Below are 25,034 nucleotides of genomic sequence, written 5' to 3' on the forward strand. Positions count from 1 at the left end.
CTGCATGAACGATTTGAAGGTATGGTTATCTCTCGCAGAGGTGACGTGAATTGGCCACCAAGATCGTGCGATTTGACCCCGCTAGACTTTTTCTTGTGGGGTTTCCTGAAGTCGCAGGTCTATGCCAATAAACCGCAATCGACCGATGCCCTTAAAGTCAACATCACCCAGGCCATCGCTCAAATTCAGCCGGATCTATGCGGCAGTGTCATTGAAAATTGGACCACTCTGATAAGTGCCACCGTGAGAAGCCGCGGCGGACATTTGAACGATGGTATATTCCATACATAATGGCATACATGGGCCTTTCAAATAAAAAAAGAATTTTGTTCATACCTCACACACAGCTTGTTTTATTCCATTTCAACATCGACCCGCCCTTATTGGAAAACCCTATATAACACCCCCCACCCCCAAGGCCCGTAGCGAGGGGTAGGCTAGGGGAGTCGAACCCTAGGGCGCTTTTTTTTCGTTCAGGCAACAAAGTCAGAAAATGCGGCAGAGAAATTTATACTTGGCAGGGGCATATTGTGGTAATCCACTGCTTCAATTTTCTGCTCCTCACAGTAGTAATAGTAATAGTACGTTTTAAAAGATGTTCTTCAGAGACTAAGACGCAACTGAAAAATTCTTAAATTTGCTACACTTTTTTAATCATAAATGCAAACTCAGGGTGGCTACTCTAGGACCTTGATCAAATTGAAGCATAATTCCCGGTTATCAAGGCGAACTTTCCAAAAAGTCAAGGGTACAAGCAGAAGTTTTCTCTATTTCAACCTTACGTATTACCGCCTCTCACCACCCACACACACGAATATATTAACAATATAAAGGGTCTGTGTATCCAAAAATTCTAATTCAATTCAATTAAACTGTGTATATACTATTTAAAATATTTAATTTAAGGTGCGGGGTTTACATTTGCCATTCCACATACTCAGACTTGAAATACATCTACAAACACAAGTCACAAATGTTATGGACTTCCGCGATATAGTCATCTATGAAAAATTGTTATTTGTATAAGAATTTCAAACTCAAATTTACCTACAACTTCAAGATATCTTGCAATAATCTCCAGTCTGTCATATAGATTGTTCTGCAAAGGATACTAACAAAGCAAACGAACTTGGAGAATTCAGATTTAATTTCCATGCAGCTCTCTTTTCTTTTTCTTCTTCGGTAAAAAAAACAACTGAAAAACTTGCCTCAGGGCATTAATAAATATGTATAAATTGAGATTTGAATTCATGAAATTTGCAATTTTTCACGTCTACGGAGATTAAATTCACGTAGAATTCACGCATAATTCCAGAAATTCAAGGCACGCATAATTCCCGAAATTCAAGGACCCGGTGAGTAGCCACCCTGAAACTATTAATCTTTAAATAACCTATATAATTTTTAATAACTTTTTCTTTGTTTCCTCATTTCAAAATTTGTAGGATGTATCACAAACAATGAAGAAAATGTCCAAGAACGTACATAAAATGTAGGTGCTTTTGTGTGCGGAGGATGGGGGCGCCAAAATATCTAGCTATGGGGCTGCCCCCTCTCCTGGAAATGTTTGACGGGGCTTTTTTAGAAGAACATCATTGGTGGGAGGTAAATCCCTCTCAAACTAGCTTTAGTAATATTACCAGAAGGTATGAACAAATTCTAGTCCTTCAGATGTGCTTCATTGGGACTTGATCAATTGGAGGAATCTCCCAGACTTTTATTTTCTTCAAATTCCCTATTTTTCCAGGTGTGTGCGGGGAAACTTGTGTATGAAATTTTAATAAAATTCGTATATATTTTTTATAAATGCGTAAGTGTAGTAAATTTACTGTGCATTGTAAAAGGACAGGTGTTTCCCCGATGGCGTAGTGGAAACGTCGTCGCCTTGTAATCAAGGGGTACTGGGGTCGGTGAGGGCACATATTAGATCTGATACCACTTTAAACTGTAGGTCCGTGGACGTCTGGAAGGGAGGGCACGGTACCTCTGGAAGATGAAGGCCCACCTAACTTCATTTCAGTCACAGTAATTTATGTTAATTATTATAAGGGTGTTGAAGGAACATGATAATTTCACACTGAAGCAGTGTTTTTTGAGGGAGCATCACGATTATGGGGGGAAAATATGCCTCCTTTGCCCCCTCCATGAAAAAAAACTTGCTTGCCCCTGCCAGAAAAAAAATCCTGCGTACGTCCATGTGTAGGTCCGGTCCCGAGTGTGTATTTCTGCCCTTCTGGTAAATCACGACTATGAGGATGAAATTGTGATTACATGAAATCGATGTAGGGACACTGACAAATTAATATCTGTGCCAGGTCAGGACTCGAACCTGGAATTATCGGTAGAGAGAGTGTGGGTGCACAAATCCACGATCAACCTGCTATTGTATTTTAATTCTTAATATGCGAGCAGAATGGACTGTAGTGACAATGAATGTCGTTTAAACTCCGACCTCCACAATCATTTTATTATGCATTGTTTGTAAATCACCTACAGAGAGGGATATTTTCTAGAAAAAGGGAAATTTGTCGCTTCCGCTTGTGGGAAATCTCTCCTCACGCTCCGCCCACAAAAACACGCGTCGCATGACGTCACATCCACGTGGACCCGAACACGTCAACGACAGCAGACGGATCATGTGGTCGGGATCGAAACAGCTGGCGGGGAAGCGTCATTCTTTCCTTCGGGGAACATGACGTTACGTTGTTCTCTGTGTCTGCAATGCACGGATTCATCCATTGTCGTTTCGTGACTGAAGATATTCCCACGGCAAGAGTCTGCGCATCAAAATCGTTAGAGGAGGGCGTACCTATCGTACTCTTGAACTTCGACGACCTTCAGTATCTCCCTTCCGCTTACAACACACGGATGATAACAAAAAAGGTTATTAGCTTAGCACGAGAATTCATGGACCTTCATATAAGCGACCGCTGGACGTTGCGTGCTTTGAGTTTATCCAGAATGTTATTGGAGGGTGTAAGTTCGTATTTAGGGGTGTAAGGGTAAATTTGAGCCAGTTATGAGCAAATATTGGACCTTTGTGAAAAATTTTAGGGGGTGTTGTGAAAATTTAGGGAATTTAGGGAACAATTGGGGTGTGTAAATAAATCACTACTCGGAGGAACCGTCAGGGGTCCCGGGTTCGAATTCCGGCCTGGGCTTGGATATTTGTAAGGAGTGTCCATTCATCAATTTCATCATAACATCACTCATCTCCAAATTAGCCAAAAGTGGCACAAAAAGCGAAGTACGTAATATAAAGCAAATCAATCAATCGGAAACACAGTTTCGCATCTGAAATAATATTAAAACTCAAAACTATGAAGCAGGCTGGTACCCAAGGAGGGGAGGGAAAAAGGGGGCCATGCCCATACCCATGAAATATTTAATGTGAATCTTCAAAAAAACTACGAAAATAACATTGACGACTTTTCAGATTTTGGAAAGATTTCTATTTGTCTTTGGATGAATGAATGGGTTGTTTATGGGCAGAGGCAGGCTTCAAAAGTCTGCAGTCAACAATATTTCGTAATGTTAGTTTTATAATCAAGCATATACAAGGTTACCGGACGTCCCGGTTTCGTCAAGAGTACTTTCTTATTAATCACGGACTTTTGTGATTAGAAAATGTCCTGGGTTTTCTTTGTTAACTCACATTCAGACATATTCTTGAAGAATAACTGCTAATACGTACAATTTATTTTACAAATATATTACTTTCTAAACATGGCTGTTAAATGGTGCTGGTATAAGAAAATTAAAAGAAATTTCAAAACATTGTTCATTTGCAAAATACAGTACTATTCGAATACTTCTGAGAATTCGATGTAAAGAATAAGCACCAAGTTTTAACTACGCCCTATGACAGCCTTTGTTAGCGACTGTGTTGCCGATTGTCGGATCGATGGGGGAGGACTATCGGCGAGTTGGATATTTTCGTTAATTTGGAAAATTATTGCAACTCTACAATAGCTCTAATACTATGATAGAGTTTGAGGTCATAATACTCTAACAGCATTTCGGATATTCTCTTTTTCAAACAATCAGATCTGTTTCCCACCCCCCAAAAAAACTTTGTACGGGCCTGCTATGAAAATAATTTTAACATGGAGTTTCTAGCCCTGACCAAAGACCCTGCAAGAGAAATTTCCAAACACTAAAGGCATCTTAACACGACAAGGGCGTAAAATTTCTATGGCACACAAGTGGTCGAAACAGAAGTGAATCTGATACAAGATCGGTGGTGGGAGAAACTACTCCAGACCCCTTGATTTCCCAGAAGATTCTGAGTTTGGACCACCTTTGATGGCGTAATATATATCGCTGCCTCAGGCTGCAATAGCATCCTTTCCCCCGTCCTTGAGAATGGGACATAAACACACAAGGACACGCCCGGTTGTTCACCTCTGGAGCAGTCTACCTTTCAAGCGATCACTTCCACACACGGGCGAGCTCACCAACATTTCTTGCATATTGCATGCCCGAGAAAGCTTGGAATGCCAGTCCCACTTCCCCGAATTATGACGTGGAAAAAATCGAATGTTCAGCGAGTGTAAAAATTATTCTTGTCAGTGCATTTAAATCACGTGCAACTCAACTGTTGGAACTTGTTCATGTACTTTTGTTGGCTCGCTCCGCTGCCTTTTTTGGCAGATCGCGATCATGCAGATGAGTTATGATTCGATGAAACTGACTCTCGCAAAGAACGCAGGGTTGCTAAAAGGTCCAGGAATTTTAAATAAATTCAATTCCCGTTCAGGAGAGCAAATCAGCAAGCGTAAATGGGTTCTGAACCGTACATAACATTTTTATGTTTAAACTATTTTAATTCGGTCCAGAAACCTTTTTTCTGGATTAATTTAAATACGGTCCAGGAACCTTTTTTTCAATGAAACAATACGCAACTTGAACCGAATTTAAATTGTGCGAGAAAAGAGGTTCCGGTCCTGTTGCGGAACCCAATAGAATTTATGGTTGACTGATTTAGTTTATTTTACTTCGCGTTTTGTGCCTCTTGGCTAATTTGCGAAGATGGGGATGAGTGATGAAATGAGGAAATTGATGAATGGACATTCACAAACAACCAAGCCCGAGCGGGATTCGAACCCGGGATCCTTGGCGTCGCAGCGCGATGTGCTAACCACTCGGCCACAGGGTCCGGGACCTTGAACAACGCTTCATTCACAAACTTCCATGGCGAGATTGCACCGAGGTGTCGAAACTTGTAAATATCTTTTGTAATAAGAAGGGTCCGGTTCTGTTCAGTTTCGATTGCATTTCGACAGCATTCAAATAAACGTGCAAGTTTACCCAACATCACACCTTGGTATACTCGCAACTTATATTGCGAGTTGACAAGTGTATTAATTGCGAGATCAATTGATTGACGAAGTAAGTCTCTACCTTCGCCCCCTCCTATGCGGTATCCTCCTATCAGGCACGTATCTAGAAATATGTTTCGGGGAGGTCCAAACAAAGTGTCTCAGGAATAATAATAATGTTTAAATTAAAATAATTATTTTAAATCAAATTAATACTAATTACAATACATAAATTAATATTATATTATTATTACACGATTAGGTAAGAAGACTTTTTCACATCAGACAGACACTTGAAAAAAAGTGGGAATATAATAAAAATGTCCATCAGCTATTCATTCATTTAAAAAAAGCATATGATTCGGTCAAGAGAGATAAATTATATAATATATTAGTAGAGTTTGGAATACCTAAGAAGCTTGTTAGTATGATAAAAGTATGCACCAGTGAAACAGAAAGTAAAATTCGTGTGGGTATTAATATGTCTGACAAATTTACAATTCATGATGGGTTAAAACAAGCAGATGCATTATCTCCATTCCTCTTTAAATTTGCCTTAGAATATGCTGTTAGGAAGGTAAAAGAAACTAACGAAGGACTAAAATTAAATTGTATGACTCAGTTGTTAGCATATGCAGATGATGTAGACTTATTACAGGATGATATAAATACAATTAAGAATAATGCTAAAATATTTTTCAAAACTGCTAAGAGATAGGTTTGGAAGTTAACAAAGAGAAAACTAGATATATGTTTACAGGCCGAAACCAAGTGTTAGGTAATAATCAAAATCTAATTATTGATAACAACTCGTTTGAACCAGTTTCCAAATTCAAATACTTAGGAGTAATATTAACAAATGAAAATTATATTAAAGAGGAAATAAAAAGTAGGCTTAATTCAGAAAATGCATGTTACTTCTCTCTTCATAAACTTTTGTCTTCTCGTTTAATATATAAGAAACTAAAAGTTAAAATATACAAAACAGTAATTTTGCCTGTAGTATTATATGGGTGTGAAACTTGGTCCCTTACATTGAAAGAGGAACATAAATTGAGAGTATTTAAAAAAAAGATCCTTAGGAAAATATTTGGGCCTAAAGGGGATGAGGAGACAGGTGAGTGGAGAAGGTTACATAATTTAGAACTACATAATTTGTATTCATGTCAAGATATTATTAGAATCATTAAATCACGAAGACTTAAATGGGCAGGCCTTGTGGCACGAATGGGAGAGGAAAGCGAAGTTTACAGGATTCTTGTTTGGAAAACTGGTGGTAAGAGACCTGTAGCAAGGCCAAGACGAAGATGGAGGGACAACGTTGAGATGGACCTAAAGGAAATCGGTAGGGATGAAAAAAAGAGTATATAGATCTTGCTCAAGATAGGGACAGATGGAAGGCCTGTGTTGCTGCAGCCATGAACCTTTGGGTTTAAGAAGGCTAGAGAGTTAGTTAGTTAGGTAAGAAGACTATAAGAATAGAGATATTCATTACGTAGCATACCTGTAGTTAAGATCGGAATAATTTACATAAAAACAAGTGTCCTGGCAATGAAATTAATGTCAAATAGATGAATAATTGAATACTTATCGAATAACAAAAATGATGTTAAATGTAGTTGGAGAAAAGTAAGTTTCTGATTAAAATTTTATGCACACTATTTTGAGTAATATTGTACATAAATCATCTTTGTAATGTCATTCAAAGGCGTATGATCCCAATATAATCCTAGCCTTCTAAAAAGGTCAGAGAAAATTAATAACCATCGATTATGCAACAAATGCTAATATTTTCATTACTTAATTTTAGTACTTGGCAAGTCTTTCGGCGGGTCCGGACCCCTGGACCCCCCCTAAATACGTCCTTCGTGTCGATGAAACCCCTTTAATCCCAATATAATCCTTGTCCTCCAATAAGTTCAGAGGAAATTATACAACAAATGCTAAACGAGTATATTTTCATTACTTACTTATACTTAGTACTTGATAAATCTTTCGGGGGGGGGGGTCCGGACCCCCTGGACCCTCCCCCACCTAAATACGTCCTTGACTCCTATGTTGTTGGCGAATTCTGTGTGTGACGAGAGGAACATTGTGGCTACCGTTTGGTTCCCAGAAGTCTCCACTGTGTGTCTATCTGGAGGCACGTGTTATATATTGATCAGCTCCGTTATGTTGTGACACAGGGCCATTAAGCGAAAATGTCTCTTGCATATCAATGTTTTATTGACATAGAGGGTGCTATAATAACAGCTATTCGTCTAGTATTGTCCTTTGTACTGCCTCGCCAATGGAAACAACGTGCCCACTGACGTACGCAGAGGGGAGCTCATGTGGTACAGCCCCTGCAGAAATTTTAAGAAAAGAGAGCAGTAAAAAATTTGGGAAAAAACAAAGTGGAAAATGCAAACCCCCTAATGTGTATCCCCCCTTATAACACAGGTATGTAATATTCACCTTTACAATTCCAGCCCACTCCGAAAAAAAATCCTACGTTGGGCACTGAATGTGACCATTTGCGGGGGGGCAAACGGGGAGACACTGGTTTGAAAACGATTGTTAAGAGTAAATAATAACAAGTTCTGTCATTTGAGAATCTGAAAAATGGACTGGATGAATTAGATAGCTGGCTAGAGTACACAGAATATACCAATTTGTTTGAATTAACCATAAACGTTTGCCGCTGGCGTATGCAGAAAGGGGGCTGAAGGGGCTACAGCTCCCTCTGAAATTTTGAGAAAATTAACATTTTCAAATAAAAATGGCGAAGAACCAGAGTGGCAAATGCAAAGCTTCCTTAAAATAACCCCGTTACTATTTTCAGAGGAAAATTCAAAAAAATATATGAAATATCGTATTGTGTATGCAACCCCCTCCCCCAGAAAGCACCCCCACCATTACATATCCAGCCCTTCCCGAAAAAAATTCTGCGGACGCCAGTGGTTTGTACAGAGAAGACTCATTTGAATTAATGATAAACGTTGGTACAGGGAAAATAATCAATCAGAAACGTTTGATTTACCTTTTTTGAAATCATAATAAAAAAAATTGCATGATAAGCTTTCTTAAATTGATAATTTTGACTAAATTATTTGGTAACTGGCAACAGATGACAGAAATTTTTAGAAAATCCAAATTTTCAAATGAAAAGAGGGGGGGGGGACTCTGGGAAAACCAATGTGGTAAACACGATTACCATTTCTGTCTTTGAACAACTTCCAAAACGAATGTTAAAAATTGTAATTGCGAAAAAAATGTATTGTGTATCCCCCCTAGAACGCAGCTATGTAATAGCGATCCTTACAATTCTAGGCCTGTACGAAAAAAAATCCTGTTTACGCAAGTGGACCAGATTACTTTTACTTATTAAAAAAACTGCTGGTTAATGAAGCATTTGGTATCTAGCACCTTTGGGGAAAAAAATTCTGACTGTGTGCAAGAATTGAGGATTGTGAAAAGATTTCCGGCGATTCACTGACTACGTACCAACCAACGAAAATCCCAGAATTGCTAGTAACGCGTTACTAAACTTACATGAGGGATTGTAACGGCAATTCGTAATTTGGAGCATGCCAGACAAAAATTCATGGTCAAACAGAATAAAGATTTAACCGGAACTCGAACCCAAAACACTGGACAGTAACTGACGAGAGGATTCGTTGTTAAATATCTCCGAGAAATGTGGATTGGATTGATTTGGTGTTTTAAGTCCACTTTATGCACAGTAAGGCTAATCGGGACTGAACCTACAGTTTAAAAGTGAGATCCACTATGTGCCTCCACCGGGAGTATCTCAGAGAAAGAGTTGCACTGTAAAGAAAGTGGAGTCCGAGTGCATTCGGAACATCTCCAATTGACTGCGCGAGCCTAGCCAGCGAGCATACGAACAGTGTACAGCGTGAGCAAAAGAGTTAGCTATAGGCGCAGAGTAGAGATGACGTCAGCGGTTCACTTCTTGATTGGAGGCGTCGAGAGTTATGACTCGCTCCCAAGGTCTAAACGCAGAACGGACAGAGCTGTTACGGAAATAATCTCACTCTAAAAGAAATATACATTTTCACACATATCGCTTACTTTTTCGTATGGTAATGGTATGCGTGCAAATATTGTGGCAACTATACCAAAATTGTCCAGATTATCAAAGAGTTGATTGATTGTTTTTATCTTCGCATTTCCGCCACTTTTGGCTAATCGTGAAAATGAGGATGACAAGATGAAACGGATGCAAGGAAAATCAGAAACCCACAAGAACAGCACACAACACGAGCCCCATGGAGGATTATATTGGCCAGGCCCTCGCTAGTGTGCAAACTGCAGTCCAGGGTGTACTACATGGAAGGGAGGTTGACATTTGAATGTTATAGTAAATGGTCACCCCTTACACCCCTGTCCAAGAGCTGACAGTTGTGAAATACTTTTGAACACCCTTGTGAGTCATAGAAAATACACACAAATATTTCCAACTACTGCAAAGACACCACCGTAGAAAACAGAACAAAATTATTGAGTCTATTAATTTGATGCTTTGACAACAACGTGTCCGTCATTCAATTAGCGACGTCCATTAAACACAGAATGAAATCTGACACCGCCATTAGACGGATTATACGTCACGCGGGCACGACATTTCATAATGGACAAGTGTCAAATTGCAAATTCAAAACTGAGAAGGTTTATGATGATCCCAAAGCTTTGAATTAGCATAATACAAAATCAATAGGGATTGTTCTATCAACCGGGGGTGGGGGTGTCGAATAGGATTCATAATTTATTAACTACTACAGGGTGGGCCAAAAGTTTGAACAAACCTATTGATACGCACCCAGGGCTCAAATGGACCGAAACTGCGTTCCGGTTCGTGATTATCTGGAACCTTCCCGGCCAGTCTCGTCAGAAATGGTAACGCACCGTTCCCGTTTGATTAGTTAATTATTATTATTAGATATTTCACTATACATTCCTTTTCAGTGTGAACAAATTGTTAATACTTTTTAACAGTACACACTATAGCTTTCATATAAGCTTCCCCTTGTGTTGTTGCCGCGAGTGGGCTTAGCAGTGTGTGACAGGGTCTGCGTTGCGTAAGTTGGAAATAAGTACAGAAAGCTCGAACTGCAACCAACGCATCATATGCACGCTTTCCCTTGAATTTCCGCTATTCAGTGCATTCCTGTCGCCGGGCTGACTACTTTCTTTTTGCATCCTTGTTCTGGGCACCGAAGTAAAAAAGTTTCTTGTCCAGACTTCACAATACTTCGTGGGCGCAGCATACAAGTCCTAAAATGTTGTAACTGCATCATTCCACTTCTTATACATTTCTGGGAAATAAGAATGAGAGCAAGGGCTAAACTGAGAAGGCGTGGCTCAGAAGCCAAGAAGAATGGCGACATGCAGTTGGATGCGAAGCAGTTCAAGTAGTCGTCCGAAGTACCTTGGAATTGTACACAGTGGTGCTTCCAATGTGAAGCGCCAGACTTCGGTGCAGAAGAGCCAAGGGTCCCCAAAACTCAAGAAAGTTCACCTGCAAAGGTCCCGTAGGCATAAATACGATGCTCATCATTCATATAGAATTTGTTCCCGATGGACAGACGATCACAGGGAAGTGAGGTTTTGAAGCGTCTGTTGGAACGAATACGACAGATACGCCCACAATACCGACAACAGGGCACAAGGTCCCTTTTGAATGACAATACACCCCAAGTCACCGGTCTGTGGTTGTCCATCAGTTTTTGACCTCCAAGGGGATTTTCTGCTTGATCATCCCCCCTATATTCCTGATCTGTCTACTCATTTCCTGAAACTGAAATCCTGCTGAAAAGGACCCAATTCAATGCTGTTGCAGACATTTAAAGAACTTCGACCGAGCATCTCAACAATATTCCCGAAAAAAACTTCCAGAACTGTTTTTATAAGCTGTTTCAGCGCTGTATTCAATGTACTAAAGCACAAGGAATGTATTTTGAATAATATACACCCAACAGTGTTCTTGTTTGTGCGGTTCCTGTTTTCTCGACCTAGTCCAGAAAATTATGGGACACACTGTGTATGAATGAACTCTGTTTGGTGCACATACGCAGTGCCTTCCTGACCATTAGACATCGCCCGACCATCGATGACGAGTTTTCAAAAGCTAAAAAAATAAATGCTTCTGCGTCACTACGCCATAATTGCTCGGCAATGTTTTATTTTGCATAATCATTACTTCGTATTTACAAAGTGATCGCACGCAGAAAAAAAAATAAACACAATTTTCAAATGAGAGAGGAGTGTAAAGAGTGGCCGCGGTGGCTCAGTCGGTAACGCGTCTGACTACCATGCTCAAGGTCCCGGGTTCGATCCCCGGCCGGTTCAAATCCGGGAACTTTTCTAACGATGGAAGCGGCCCCGGCGTCGAATAACATGGGTACCTGGGGGAAACCCTGGGGGGTAAAGGCGGTCAGGGGCGTGATGCTGATCACATCACCCCCACTCACGACCGGGAACAAGAAAGTGTGGGGCGTTACCCCCACACCCCCTATACGCCTTCATGGCGTGGTGCTATGCACAGGGGAGCACTTTACTTTTTTTTTGAGAGAGGAGTGTAAAGCTTGACCTTTTCCGAAGGCACACAAATGTCAACCTCTCTTCAACGTAGTACAACCTGGATCAGTGGCGCAACCACAAGAGGGTCATTGCCCCCTCCCTCCAACCTTGGTCGGAAATGAGTTCAAGGGGGGCAAGGGGAGGCAAACATTGACGGGCAAGTGTACCCGCAGGGGGGGGGGGCGGCAATTATCGCCCAGAACTTCAAATTTTATGCAAATAAAAATACTTTTCGTAAAATTTGCTTCCTCGCTTCGCTCGCAATCCCTGCTTTTCTTAGTCTTGTCAAGTTAAGAACCGTAGCTAGGGGACGGCGGCAGACGGCCTGGGCGCCAAACGATCTAAATGAAAAAAGTTGTAAAATTGATTGATTGATTTGTGTGTTTTTTAAGTCTACTTTATGCACAGAAAGGCTAATTGAGACTGGGCCTATAGTTTAAAGTGGGTTCCGTAACCACTATGTGCCTCCACCGGGTATCGAACCTGGGACCCCTTGATCACAAGGTGACGATGTTACCAGTACACCATCAGGGAGGCACAAAAGTTGCAAATGATATAATGCTATGACGTTCCGTGAAATTGTTTGGGCCCTATTAAATTAATATTGATTTCAGCCTACAAAAAAATTGGGCCCAAAAATGTTTTTGCTCGCTTCGCTCGCAATCCATCTTTCTTCTCTGTAAATGTATTGTGAATTGCCACACAGAGAAGTAAAACTTGTCTTAATTGATTTTGTTTTAAATGCATGAAAATTGTTTTGAGGAAATTTGAGAGAGAATATATGTAATTTTTGCGGTTGGTTTATTGTGAGAAGGTTGAATTGGTTGTGTAATGAATTTAAATAATATATGCTGGATATAATATTTATTAAAGAAACTTTGAATACGTACACAATTTAGTGTCCACGTCACTCCACGTTGCATATATGTGAAACATATATCGTGCATGAAAGTTATGTTAATGTAAAAAAGTTTATAGTTTAAAGTTTAAATATATATAAAATAGTTTATGTGCTTGTTTTCCGCTAATAATATTTAATTGAACGTGTTAAAAAATATTCAAGTCGTTTGTTCGAACACAGATGCTTTAGCACAAACTTCTTCCCCCCTTTTTGCGCAATTTACGAGGCTAATAACGTCTGTAATACTACCACTACTAATAGTAATAATAATCTTGGTCCTGGGTTCGAATCCCGACTTGGGCATGGATGTTTGCGAGTATCCATTCATCATTTTCATCATGCCATCACTCATCCCATCTTCGCAAATTAGCCAAAAATGGCACAAGAAGTGAAGTAAAATAAAGCAAATCAATAATAATAATAATGTTATAATAACATTATTATTAATAAAATTATTATTATTGGTACGTTTATCCTGGTTCTCCCCCCCCAAGACAAAAATTCGTGGTTGCGACTATGACCTGGATTGCACTTTGCAGACTAGCGAGGCTCTGGCGTCTGTACTCTGTATGACTTGCGTTGAGTGCTGTTCATGTGTTTATGATTATCCATTCATTCTCATCTTTACGATTAGTCAAAAGTGGCAGAAAAGTGAAGACAAAATAAGTAAATAATTAATATTGAATTGCTGCTCTATTCATACAACACAAATCTCCAAGGTATATCATAGGATACCTACAATGTTTAGATCAGATCTAGGGATATTATCCACAGCGAAATAAAAGCATCCAGATAGCGTCTCGATCACGTGAACCAAGTCGCACTGATGTCCGAAACATGTCCAAAAGTCATCGATAGAATGTCCAAAGTATGTCCAGAAATGATCCATAGAAAATCCAAAACATATCCTTCCTGGACGGATATGTGGATATCCTTCGATGTCTCTTGGATATTTGTGTACTGCATGGAGTTTTACTTCGCTTTGCTACCACATTAGGCTAATCGCGAAGATAAGGATGAGTGATGAAATTGATGAAGACACGCTCACAAAAAACACCCATGCCTAGGCCAGAATCCGAAACCGGGACCCCTGGCGTCCTAGCGCACTGTGCTAACCACTCCGCCACGAAGGTCGGCTGAAAATAAATCAATCAACTAAATGAGAGAAAACGAAAGTAATGAAGCTACAAAATGGTCATCACGATACGAAGGAACCTTCAGACATGACGCAAAATAAGCCTCAACCTTTGGCACCAACACATGATGGGAGTCAAATTCCTGCTTTTTATCCGCAGATGATCCTGAGGCCGAAACCTGCCATTTCGTCCTCTCTTATCGTGTGATGCTCCCGACCTTCCCGTCAGACCTTCGTACGCCACGGGGGCAATTTCTTATCAAGAAGGAAAAAGTATACGTATACATTCGTGGAAACCGTACGTATACGTTGGGCACAGTGGCGAATTAACTACTTCCTCTCTCGGGGGGGGGAAATTTTAGCTCTCGTCTCCGGAGGTGATCTAACAATTTAGTTGGCCAAGGGCAGGTGAACAGGCCGAAACCAAATGTTAGATAATAATCAACATTTAATTATTGATAACTCATTTGAATCAGTTTCCAAATTCAAGTACTTTGGAGTAATAAATGAAAATGATATTAAAGAGGAAACAAAAAGCAGACTTATTTCAGGAACTGCGTGTTACTTTTCTCTTCATAAACTTTTACCATCTTGTATAATATCTAAGAAACTAAAGTTAAAATATACAAAACAGTAATTTTGCATGTAGTGTTATATGGATGTGAAACTTGGTCCCTTACATTAAAAGACGAACATAAATGGGAGAGGAAAGAAGAGTTTACAGGATTTTGTTGGGAAAGCTGATGGTAAGAGACCTGTAGGAAGAGCAAGACGAAGATTGAGGGATAACGTTGAGATGGAACTAAAAGAAATCGGTAAGGATGGAAAAGATTAGATTGATCTTGCTCAGGATAGGGACAGATGGAAGGCTTGTGTTGCTGCAGCCATAAACCTTGGGGTTTAGCAAGAGTAAAGAGTTAGTTAGTCAGTTAGGGCAGGTGATCAACGCTTGCTTTTATACAAGATTGTCATAAAGTTACTCTACTCAGAGCCCGTTCGAAGCATAGCAGGGTGTCTACCAAAATAACAAATCAAAAATTCTTCACTTTTTCTTTTAAATTTATTTAATCGCCCCCCTACTTAGGTATAGTTTGAAATTAAGAATATAGATATTTTTTTATTCAATGATAGATAACCAAATTTTCTGAATAGATAAATATGACTGATATCCATCATTAAGGTAAAATAATGAAATAATGGAAGAAAGGAGTAGTAATTGGAGAGTAAACAATGCTTTGTAATAATAATTTTTCACATAAAATATATTGTTGCCCACGTGGAAGATTAATGAAACGAGGTCTTAGCTCTTACACGTGTGTGTGTTCTCATTAAGCAATATCAAAAATATTTCTGTCACTGCCTACTATTCAGAAAAAAAAATTGGACTTTATCACATTATCCAAATTAACTATAACATTGTACAAAAGGGAAATAACATAAAAGTTAGTTGGGGAGGAGGCTCGAACCTTGGGGATAGCTGAGGATGCCTTCATTTATAATTGAGAAGCAGGTGGAGAGGTGCTTTAAGTAAGTTTTCCCATTGAGAATGCTTCCCTGAAGTCACAGTGGAAATTTGTCGCCTTGTAATCAATGAGCCCCAGGTTCGATACCCAGCAGTTGCAAATAGTGTTTCGGATTCAGTCTCGACTAGCTTATCTGTGCATATAAAGTGGACTCAAAACAAAAACTTAGAAAGACCCCCAGTTGAGAGAATGGGATCCTCCTGCTCCATTCCCCACACTGCTCATCACTCTTCCTCATTCTCACAATTAGCCAAAGGTGGCAGAAAGCGACTCTAGACAAGAGAATTACTAAATAAACCATGCTGCCACATTCAAAATTTACCTCAAAATGCTGAGAAGAAATGTAGCTGTAGCAAAATTTTCGCTACAACTACAGCTTTCAAAATGTAGCACCGCTACAGCCACACATTTTGTAGCTAGCTACAGTAGCGTGCTATTTCCGACCACTTCATTTCAATTTATGTTAATACCTGAATATTTGTTTGCCATTCGAGTCCTAACACAAATGTTGGGAGAGTATTTACATTAATTTCAGCACAATGGACAGATAGGAGAAAGAAATTTCTCATAGACTGTAAAAATTTGCTATAAAAATATGGTTACAAGTTTGGGAATTTTATATTTAAGAAATCATGAAAAAATCATTATCTGAAAATGTATATTATTTACTGCGAATTATATGTATCCTACATTTTGGATAAAAGTCCTATATTTTTTAATAGCATGTCCTACTTTTCCCTTAAAGTCATGTGGTTAACCCTATGGAAGCATCAAATTGCAGTGAAACATGATAGCAAGGCCATGGAGACACTGGGGAAGCGAAGCGAACAAGATATGAAAGTAAAAATAAATAAATCAATGAAGATTGCAATGGAAACTATAATGATTGCGAGAAATATTAGCGAGATAAAACTTTATAATGAAGTATATTTTTTGTTTTATTAATTACTTCACATCACCTTTCCGCATCTTGGGTTAATTAAAATGGTGAAGATGAATGCCGAAATGACCAGTAAAAATCTGCATAGAAACACCCATAACACAACACCATGACTTAGACAAGACCCTCCTCCAACTCTCGGCTTACTGAAATACTACTGGTCGTCGTTGATTGATTGGGTATATTTTACTTTGCTTTTCTGTCACATTTGGATAATTACGGTGAGGATGAGTGATGGTATGATGAAACTGATGAAGGGACACTCCCAAAGAACATCCACGCCCAGGCTGGGATTCGAGCCCAGACCCCCCCCCCCCCAAGTTTCACATGCAGAAAAACCGCCATACCTCTCATTCATACAGATGATACAAAGAAATTGCAAATCGGTGGCATGGCAGCACTTTTCAACCATGTTTAATCGTCTGGGACATGCGCCGTTGTAAATTTTACAACAGCATTGTCTATTTGTTCCTAACAAAGGCATTTGGTATTGTTGCAAAGTGGCACCCACGTCTATTCTTTGCTTTCACTCTCGTCAACCACTTCCATAAGTTAATGTAACTCCCCTAACGGTTTGTCAGTGGCAAATAAGTTTTTGAACAATGAGTATCAGTGAATCTTGTACTTTTTACAGAACGTGCCTTCTCGTGTAGTATTTTATTTTTTGTTTGTCATACTGTTTGCGAGTGATTTTGTTTTATTCAACGTGTCACACAGATAAGATACAAGTGAAAAATAACGATTTCTTCAAGAATCTTCAGGTGAGGAGGACAATTTTGCATTTGTTTTAATTTGCTTTCATGCAAGTCCAAGTGAATTATTAAAATACTTTAATGAATAATCTCTTACATAACTTAAGGTCTTTGGTATTCTTGAAAAACCTTGTCACCAATATAAAATAATAAAATAACTTAGAAACTTAGAATTGGTGTTTTAAGCCACTTTATGCACATAATAGGCTAATTGGGACTGGACCTACAGTTTAAATTTGGATCCAAACCACTGTGCAATGTGCCTCCAAAATTAATAAAATAATCTTACTCAATAAAAATAAATCAAAACAATAAAAAATAAAGTATGAACATAAAACAAACATAGTCAAGCAGAACAGTACATTCAGCTTGTGAAAGCAGCTAATTTATACATGTTGTGAAAAGTACAACATGCAACTGCTCACGTAAGTGAAATAAGCATGCGTCCCAAAAGGTTAACAAAAAAGACGCAACCAAATAAAAGGAAATAGACAAAATGTTAATGCAGCACCATTACACTCTGCTCAAACAGCCAATATATTTTAATCAGCAGCATTTCCTCAGCTTTAGATAAGCCAAGGGAGATTACATCATACAGTTTGCTTCCAAGCATTGAGCTAGGAGTATAATCAAATATGCTCAAATAGGAATATAAAAGCTTTAAGATTTTTTTTATGTTCAAGAACAAATATTTCAAAACAATAAAATTGTATATATTATGAAAAGATACTCTTTTCATCATTCGTCGCCAGGAAAGCTTCAAGACTTACTTCATATATATTATGTAAACAAACACTATATTTTCTAAAATGCAGATTAACCAGTTTCTCCAGGGGGGAAAAACCTGGCCACTTCAGATTATATTTTGCTTCAGAAATTATTCAATATTTTCAATGCAAATGTTACAAAACCACACCTAGCGGATAGATCTCAGTACCAAGGGGGAAGCTGGTGGAAGAAGATGAAGTAAAGTCACAAGGAGATATGTAGATTTGAACGAGAAACCTTCAGTAGAAGTGATTTGAGACAAAATTTGTTCACACACCCATAGCCTCAGAGTTTTTAGCAAGAACTTGATGGCCTCCCCAATGATGTAGTGGTAACGTTATCACCTCATAATCAAGGTGTACCAGGTTCGATTCTCGGGAAGGCACAATGCACAGTAGTTTGGATCCCACTTTAAACTGTAGGTCCAGTCCCAATTAGCCTATTATGTGCATAAAGTGAACTTTAAAAAAACAATTGAAATTACAAGGTGCATTTGTAAACATTGGATTGTGACCCATGAAAAATGTAAAAATAGGAACCATAAAAGATAGACTTCACAACAATTCTTTAGAATTATATTTGCCATCCAAATTTTGTACACTCTATCATGAAAACCTGTTCTAACTAAAACTTAAAAACTTCATGTAAGTATTTTTTTTTACGTATAAAAAAATCTTGCTAAAAAATGCTAACCTTCATTCTCAAGTACAATATAAAAATATATGAGGTTAATTATGATTTCAAGAAAATGTAAATTTTATATGGTTATCAGCATTCCATTTTTTCTGGGTAGAAAGGTACTGGTATGCTTGTTATTGCTATTGTGTTCATCATAAGAACAACTCAAAATATTGTGGAATGTTCATAAATGGTTGCGCATCCATATTACACACACATTTATTTTGTTAAAATGTTATTAGTTTACTCTTGCCTATAAAAAGGTGCTGGTATGGTGTACCTCCAGAAAAAAAGTACTGGTTGTCAATGAAAGAGAAAAACTTAGTTACTTTTTAAAGTAATGGTAAATGCAGGTAAGTTACTTAGTGAGCAAAGTAACTATCGCTCAATGAATTAGGGTAGATAATAAAGTTTGTAAATACAACACTTACCGCCATCTGGGAACACTTCGTTTCAACTTTCAACGCTTTCACTCCTGTAGCTTCTTCCCGAGTTCGCTTCCTTGACATTGCTTGAGTATGTGCAGGTTTTGCAACTACACGATGTTTCTTTCTACATGCTGAAGAGAGAAAAAATACAACTAACTAAAATGCACAGATCTGTAATGCAAGAAAAAGCTAATTATATGAATAAGAGTAAAATTTGGGTTGCTACAATCTTTACCCTAAAAGATTGTAGACAACCACAAAATTATACATATGTGTGTTAGCATAATCAGTGTTCTTTTGTCTGGGAAGAATGTTCCAGTACTCTTCGAGATGGTTTATTGTTGTATTCATGACAAGAACTTAAGGTGTTTTTAAATAATCACCTATAAAAAGTTGCCGGTAAGGTGTACCACCAGAAAAGGAGTACGTACTGTAATGGCCTCGTTGGGTGATGTGTGGTTATCATCACCAAGTCACATCACTATTCACTACTATTGCTTTCAACTAGCTCCACAATGGTTCTCACCATGACGGACCAATATGAAATATTAGAGCTCCCACCAGGCCTGTCTGCACCAAAGACAAGGAGGGCATCATTTGGGTAAAGGAGCTCCGGTTATTGTATTTGTATTATCAGTTAGAGTTCAAACGCATGTGGAACCAGACTTTCATGACTGACTTAGCACTGTAAGAACAATTAGGGAGCTACTGCTGAACGTGAATGACGCGTACAGTACAAGTCCGAAAAAATACATATAAAAATGGATGATAAATGTGTTAGTGCAAAAGAGTAGTTCGTAATGGCATCCTTTGTGATAAGTGGCTACATTTGAACTGCGGTGGTGTAGATAATACAGAGAAACTAAAAGATACGCAAGAATGGTTCTGTCCCGGGTGCACACATCGCAAGGAATCTAGTGACGTAAGACAATCCAGCGAAGAAAACTGCCACAATGTATGAAATTCTTTGCATACTACAACAGGACAATAGTGGACCTAAAGGAAGAAAATACGGTAATAAAACAGAGAGAGACTGCAGAAAATAGAAGAAAGCGAATGAGAAGAAAAATACATGGGCAAAAATTGTTGGGAGGACCAAATCTACTACACATGCAAGTACACATCGTTTACAACACACTCACCACTTGAAAGTCGAAACATCTACAATGTACTACAGAACATTAATGGAGAGGAAATTGTGAACAGAGGGAAGACAGATCATAAAACTAGCAATGGAAAGAAAAAGGAAGAAAAGAAGATAGTGAGAACTAAAGAGTTATATATCGATATTTTTGCAGACAGTCATGGCAGGGGTCTTGCTACTGAAATTTCAAGAAAGATGGATGTGGTATCAGTGACTTCAATAGTCAAACCTTGTGCAAAAATAGAAAATGTTGTGCCGAACGAGATGCAAGAAGTAACGGCTGTGAATAATAAGTATATAGTGATAAGGAGGGGGGGGGGGTACAAACAATGCTGCTTGCAACCAAGGTACAGATGTTGTGAAAACACTGAAAGGTAAGCTGCATGAACTTAGAAACCAAAATGCTATAATTGTGACCTTTCCCAATAGATACGATCTCATGGAAGACTCCTGTGTGAATAAGGCTGTAACAGTGACCAACCATAGAAATTCATAACTTGTGCACATGCTATAGAAATGTCAAAGTACTAGATGTAAGCAACTTGACAAGGGAATTCCACACGAGACATGGGCTGCACCGAAATCAGTTAGGCAAAGAGGTATTAGCAGAACGTATCTGTGAAATGGTAAAAAAGGACAAGGCTGATAAATTTAAAAAAACAGTGCAAAATAGCTCTAACTTGGCATGATGAAATGGAACAGGGAAACTTGATGGCGAACCCAAATCCATTATAAGAGATTATTTGCCAACTGTAATCGGGTTACTTTTGAAAATTCAGATGCAAAAGGTAGTGTCTATACAGAATTTTCACAGAATTTCCACATTAATATACAATCCATTCATAATAAGCTTGGCGAATTAGAATTTTTCTTTTGAATACTAATCCATTTCATGTTATTTGTGTGAATGAGCACTGGTTAGAAACAGAAGAAGCTAGACTATACATTCCTGGTGAATATGATCTGCTTAACACTTATTATGGAACAAAGATCGGGTATGGTGGGATAGCAATATTTATTAGACCAAATTAAAATATTAACTATGTTGTGTTGGATCTTGAAAAATTCTGCATAGAGCAAATATTTGAGGTAGTAGAAGTGATAATCAACAATATTAAGTGTATAGTTTTATCAATATATCGTACCCCAGATTCTGATATTTCTGTCTTTATCGCACAAATAGAAAAGGTTATAATACATCTCAGTAGGAATAAAAACCTTAACATTATAATTATGGGGGATACAAACATAGCTATTAGGGATCCAACTAAGTGTGTAAAACAACTTTGTGATACGCTCAGATGTTATAATCTGTATTGCATCAATGATAAACCTACAAGAAGGCAATCCTGTCTAGATAATTTAATTACAGATATATATATATAAAGAAAACTTAAAATATTGTCACACAATTGTGGTCTCGGGTTGAATGTAGCATTTAATACAAAATTAATGGGCACCAAAAAAGATAAAGAAAATTAGATTGTTAGGCCCTAACTTTTGTATATTTTTTAACCACATAGGGCATCAAGTCATTATTTGTATTAATATTATTCTAGATGAAATGTTATATGGCTTAATTGTAACCCTATTGAAATAATAATAATAACAACAACTCTATCTCCCTATTAAAAGCCAGTTTAATAGTAAATGATATTAGATTTGCTTATTGGAATTATTTCTTTTATTATTTTGGTTGTATGTGTTTTAATTAGAGTTGCTTTTTTTACTTTGTTTGAACGTAGGATTTTAGGATATATTCAAATTCTGTGAGATTAACTGGGAAAATTTACTGATAAATTGTGATGCAATTGAGAATGCCTGGGAAATGTTTGTATCTATACTAACTGATATATTTAACAACACGTGTCCCAAGAATAACAAAAATATAAGTGATAAACAACCTAAAAATAAGGAAAACAGACTAAGCTGGTTTACCATTCATCTGGAGTCACTCACAAACCTAGTCATGGTCTGGTACGATAAAAGTAAAGAACGGAGTTCTACAGATAAGGATGCATATAAGAGAATAAAGAAAATGTACAAAACAGAAATAAAACTGGCTAAAATAAATGCAAATGGCAACTACATAAATAACTCTGGAAATAAATGTAAAGCTGCGCAAGGAAGTCCACAGGATTTTCTGCACGGAGGGGCAAGGAAGGTATTTTTCCCCAGGGGGGCAAACAAGGCACATTTTCCCCAATAATAGTGTTGTTTCCTCAAAAAGCATTGCTTAAATTTGAATTTATCATATTCATGCAATAATTAACATATATTATTGTGGCTGAAATGAAATTATATGTGAAAAATATATAATTTTTGGGTGATTATTAATTTCCAGGGGGTGACCACGGCAACCCTTCTGGATGCCCATGGCTGCGTGGAATATTATCAACTCACAACTTGGCAGGGAATCACATAAGACAACAATAGTCATAACAGTGCAACAATTTAACATTTTTCTTTATAAACAGTGTGAAAAATATTAAGGAAAGTCAGCCCACACAGGATAAAATTAACACCGATTACGCGCAACCTCTTGCACAAAAAAATTTGCTGGTTTGTAAGCCCCCTAGTTTTAAATGGATGTATGTCAGTCCCAACACAGTATACTGAGGATAGTGGCTAAATTAGTGAGGATTATTATGGATTTTCTAATTACATACTTAAAAATATTATTCATGAAATATTATTACCACTGACCTACCTTATAAATTTTATGATAACAGAGGGTACCTATCCAAATAATCTAAAAATTTCAGTTACAATATCTTTACATGAAAGTGGTGAATTAACATCTCCAAACAATTATTGACCTATATAAATAGTAACTATATTTTCAAAGATAACCGAGCATTGCATAAAAGAGCAATTATGTAACTACCTCAAAGGTAATAAGCTAATATCTGACAGTCAGTTTGGCTTCAGGCCAGTTCAATCAACAATAAAGGCAGTTGAAAGTCTGGAAAATGAAATAATAACTAGCTCTGAAGCTCGTGAAATAACATGTGCTACACTGATTGACTTGAGTAAAGAATTTGACACAGTATCCCATGAAATACTGGTAACCAAACTACAGTACCATGGTATTAAGGGTGTTGAATTGGCTCTGATCAAATCATATCTCACAAATAAGACACCAAACAACAATCTGACTTGCTTGAAGTCATAAGTGGTTTTCCCCAGGGGCCTTTACTGTTTCTTATATATATATGAATGACATCCCCAGCTGCTTGCCATGTAAAACCATCCTCTACGCAGACAATACAACATGCATTACTGTTGGAGATCTCAATATAGTACACAATAAGAATAATGAAATTAAAAGGATATCTACTCAATGGTTATATGAAAATGAACTCTTACTTAATAGTAATAAAACTCAAACCATATTTTTTTTTCTTTTATAAAATAGGTGATAAAAAGCAATCCGTCAAATTGTTAGGTATTCATCTTGATCCAAAACTTACATGGAATGTTCACACTGAACAACTATGTAGTTAATTATGTTGTGATATTCAGACTCCGCAAACTGAAATTGTGTGTAAGCGAGAGCCAGATCATTGATGCATACTATGCTTCCTTTCATTCCCATATACAGAATGATACAATACTGTGGGAAAACTCGGCTGGAGCTTCCATGGTATTTAAATGGCAAAAGAAAGCAATAAGGGTGTATCAAAGGTCTAACAAACATGACATCATGTAAAACTATTTTCAAGGAACTTAAGATTATGACAGTTCAATAATTATATATTTATTCTGTAGTATCGTTAATAAGAGAAAACATCTCTCTGTTTACAGAATGTAACACAGTACATAATTATAATACTAGGAGACATGATGTTGACTGTGAATTTCTTAGACTATGCAACTTCCAAAACAGCTATATAGATATACTCGTATGAAATTGTACAACAAACTTCCTTAGGAGATAAGGTCACTGACTCTATAAATAGTTTTCGAAATTAAGAAATGGCTAATAAATAATTGTATTTATAGTATAGAAGAATTTGAAGAGATAATTTGTAATATAATGTAACTCACTGTACAAATTATATTATTAAGCTATGGTGTAAATTTATTTTGTACTAACAATGTATCCTGTATTACATTATATTTGTATGACACTGTCTATTGCATCTTGAGGTTGCTTAATGGCAATAACGCATTCCATTCTATTCTATTCATCAATGGTAAAATTATAAAGTGCACCAACACCTACATTATTGGCATGCACCAGATACTATGGGAACAAACACTTATGGAGATTATTATTTTTGCTATTGAAAATTTAAGCATTTAATCCTATCCACTGCAAATCAATTATACAAAATAATATTGTATACTTAGAAGTACAGTTGTGTTAAACTCAACAATTGATTTTGTGGTTGCGGAATGATGGACAGGATATGCAAATATCAGAGAAATAGCAATTTTTTGGGTAACAGTTTCATAGATCGGAGACACATTAAAATCTGATATTTTGTGTTTCGCATGGTTCGTACTTACCAATTGTGTATTGCAGAACATAGTTCAAGGTGCCATTATGCTTTTTACACGAAAACAAAATGCAATTTTTCACATTCTGAGTGCTTTTTTTTATTCCTTTCTTCGCTTCCGTAACACACGTTATGGCAAGCACACCTTTACTCACGTTGTGGGTGTGCAGTGTTTCAACCTTCTTCACCGAAAAATACCTATCGCGTTCGTCACTGGTGGAAATTATACATTATGCACGGGTAGCTGACATATAGCCCCACGAACCATACACAGATAGCCCCACGAACCATTTTTGATACGGTTAGGTTAGGTTTGGTTACGTTAGGCAAGCATAATAAAAAAATAGGGGGTTGAAA

General features: G+C 37.7%; 1 protein-coding gene across 4 annotated transcripts in view; it reads right to left on the reverse strand.

Annotated features, from left to right (window-relative positions):
- The window catches only part of Pcyt2 (Phosphocholine cytidylyltransferase 2), a 133,024-nt gene that overhangs the window by 70,281 nt on the left and 37,709 nt on the right, over positions 1-25,034 (reverse strand). For all 4 annotated transcript variants that reach the window (XM_083130029.1, XM_083130032.1, XM_083130033.1 and 1 more), the window contains exon 2: positions 19,032-19,159. In XM_083130029.1, coding sequence (XP_082986155.1) covers positions 19,032-19,159 — 128 coding nt within the window. The remainder of the gene's footprint in view (positions 1-19,031; positions 19,160-25,034) is intronic.

This window comes from Lepisma saccharinum, chromosome 10, assembly GCF_977018435.1.
Source record: "Lepisma saccharinum chromosome 10, izLepSacc3.1, whole genome shotgun sequence".
Lineage (NCBI taxonomy): Eukaryota > Metazoa > Arthropoda > Insecta > Zygentoma > Lepismatidae > Lepisma > Lepisma saccharinum.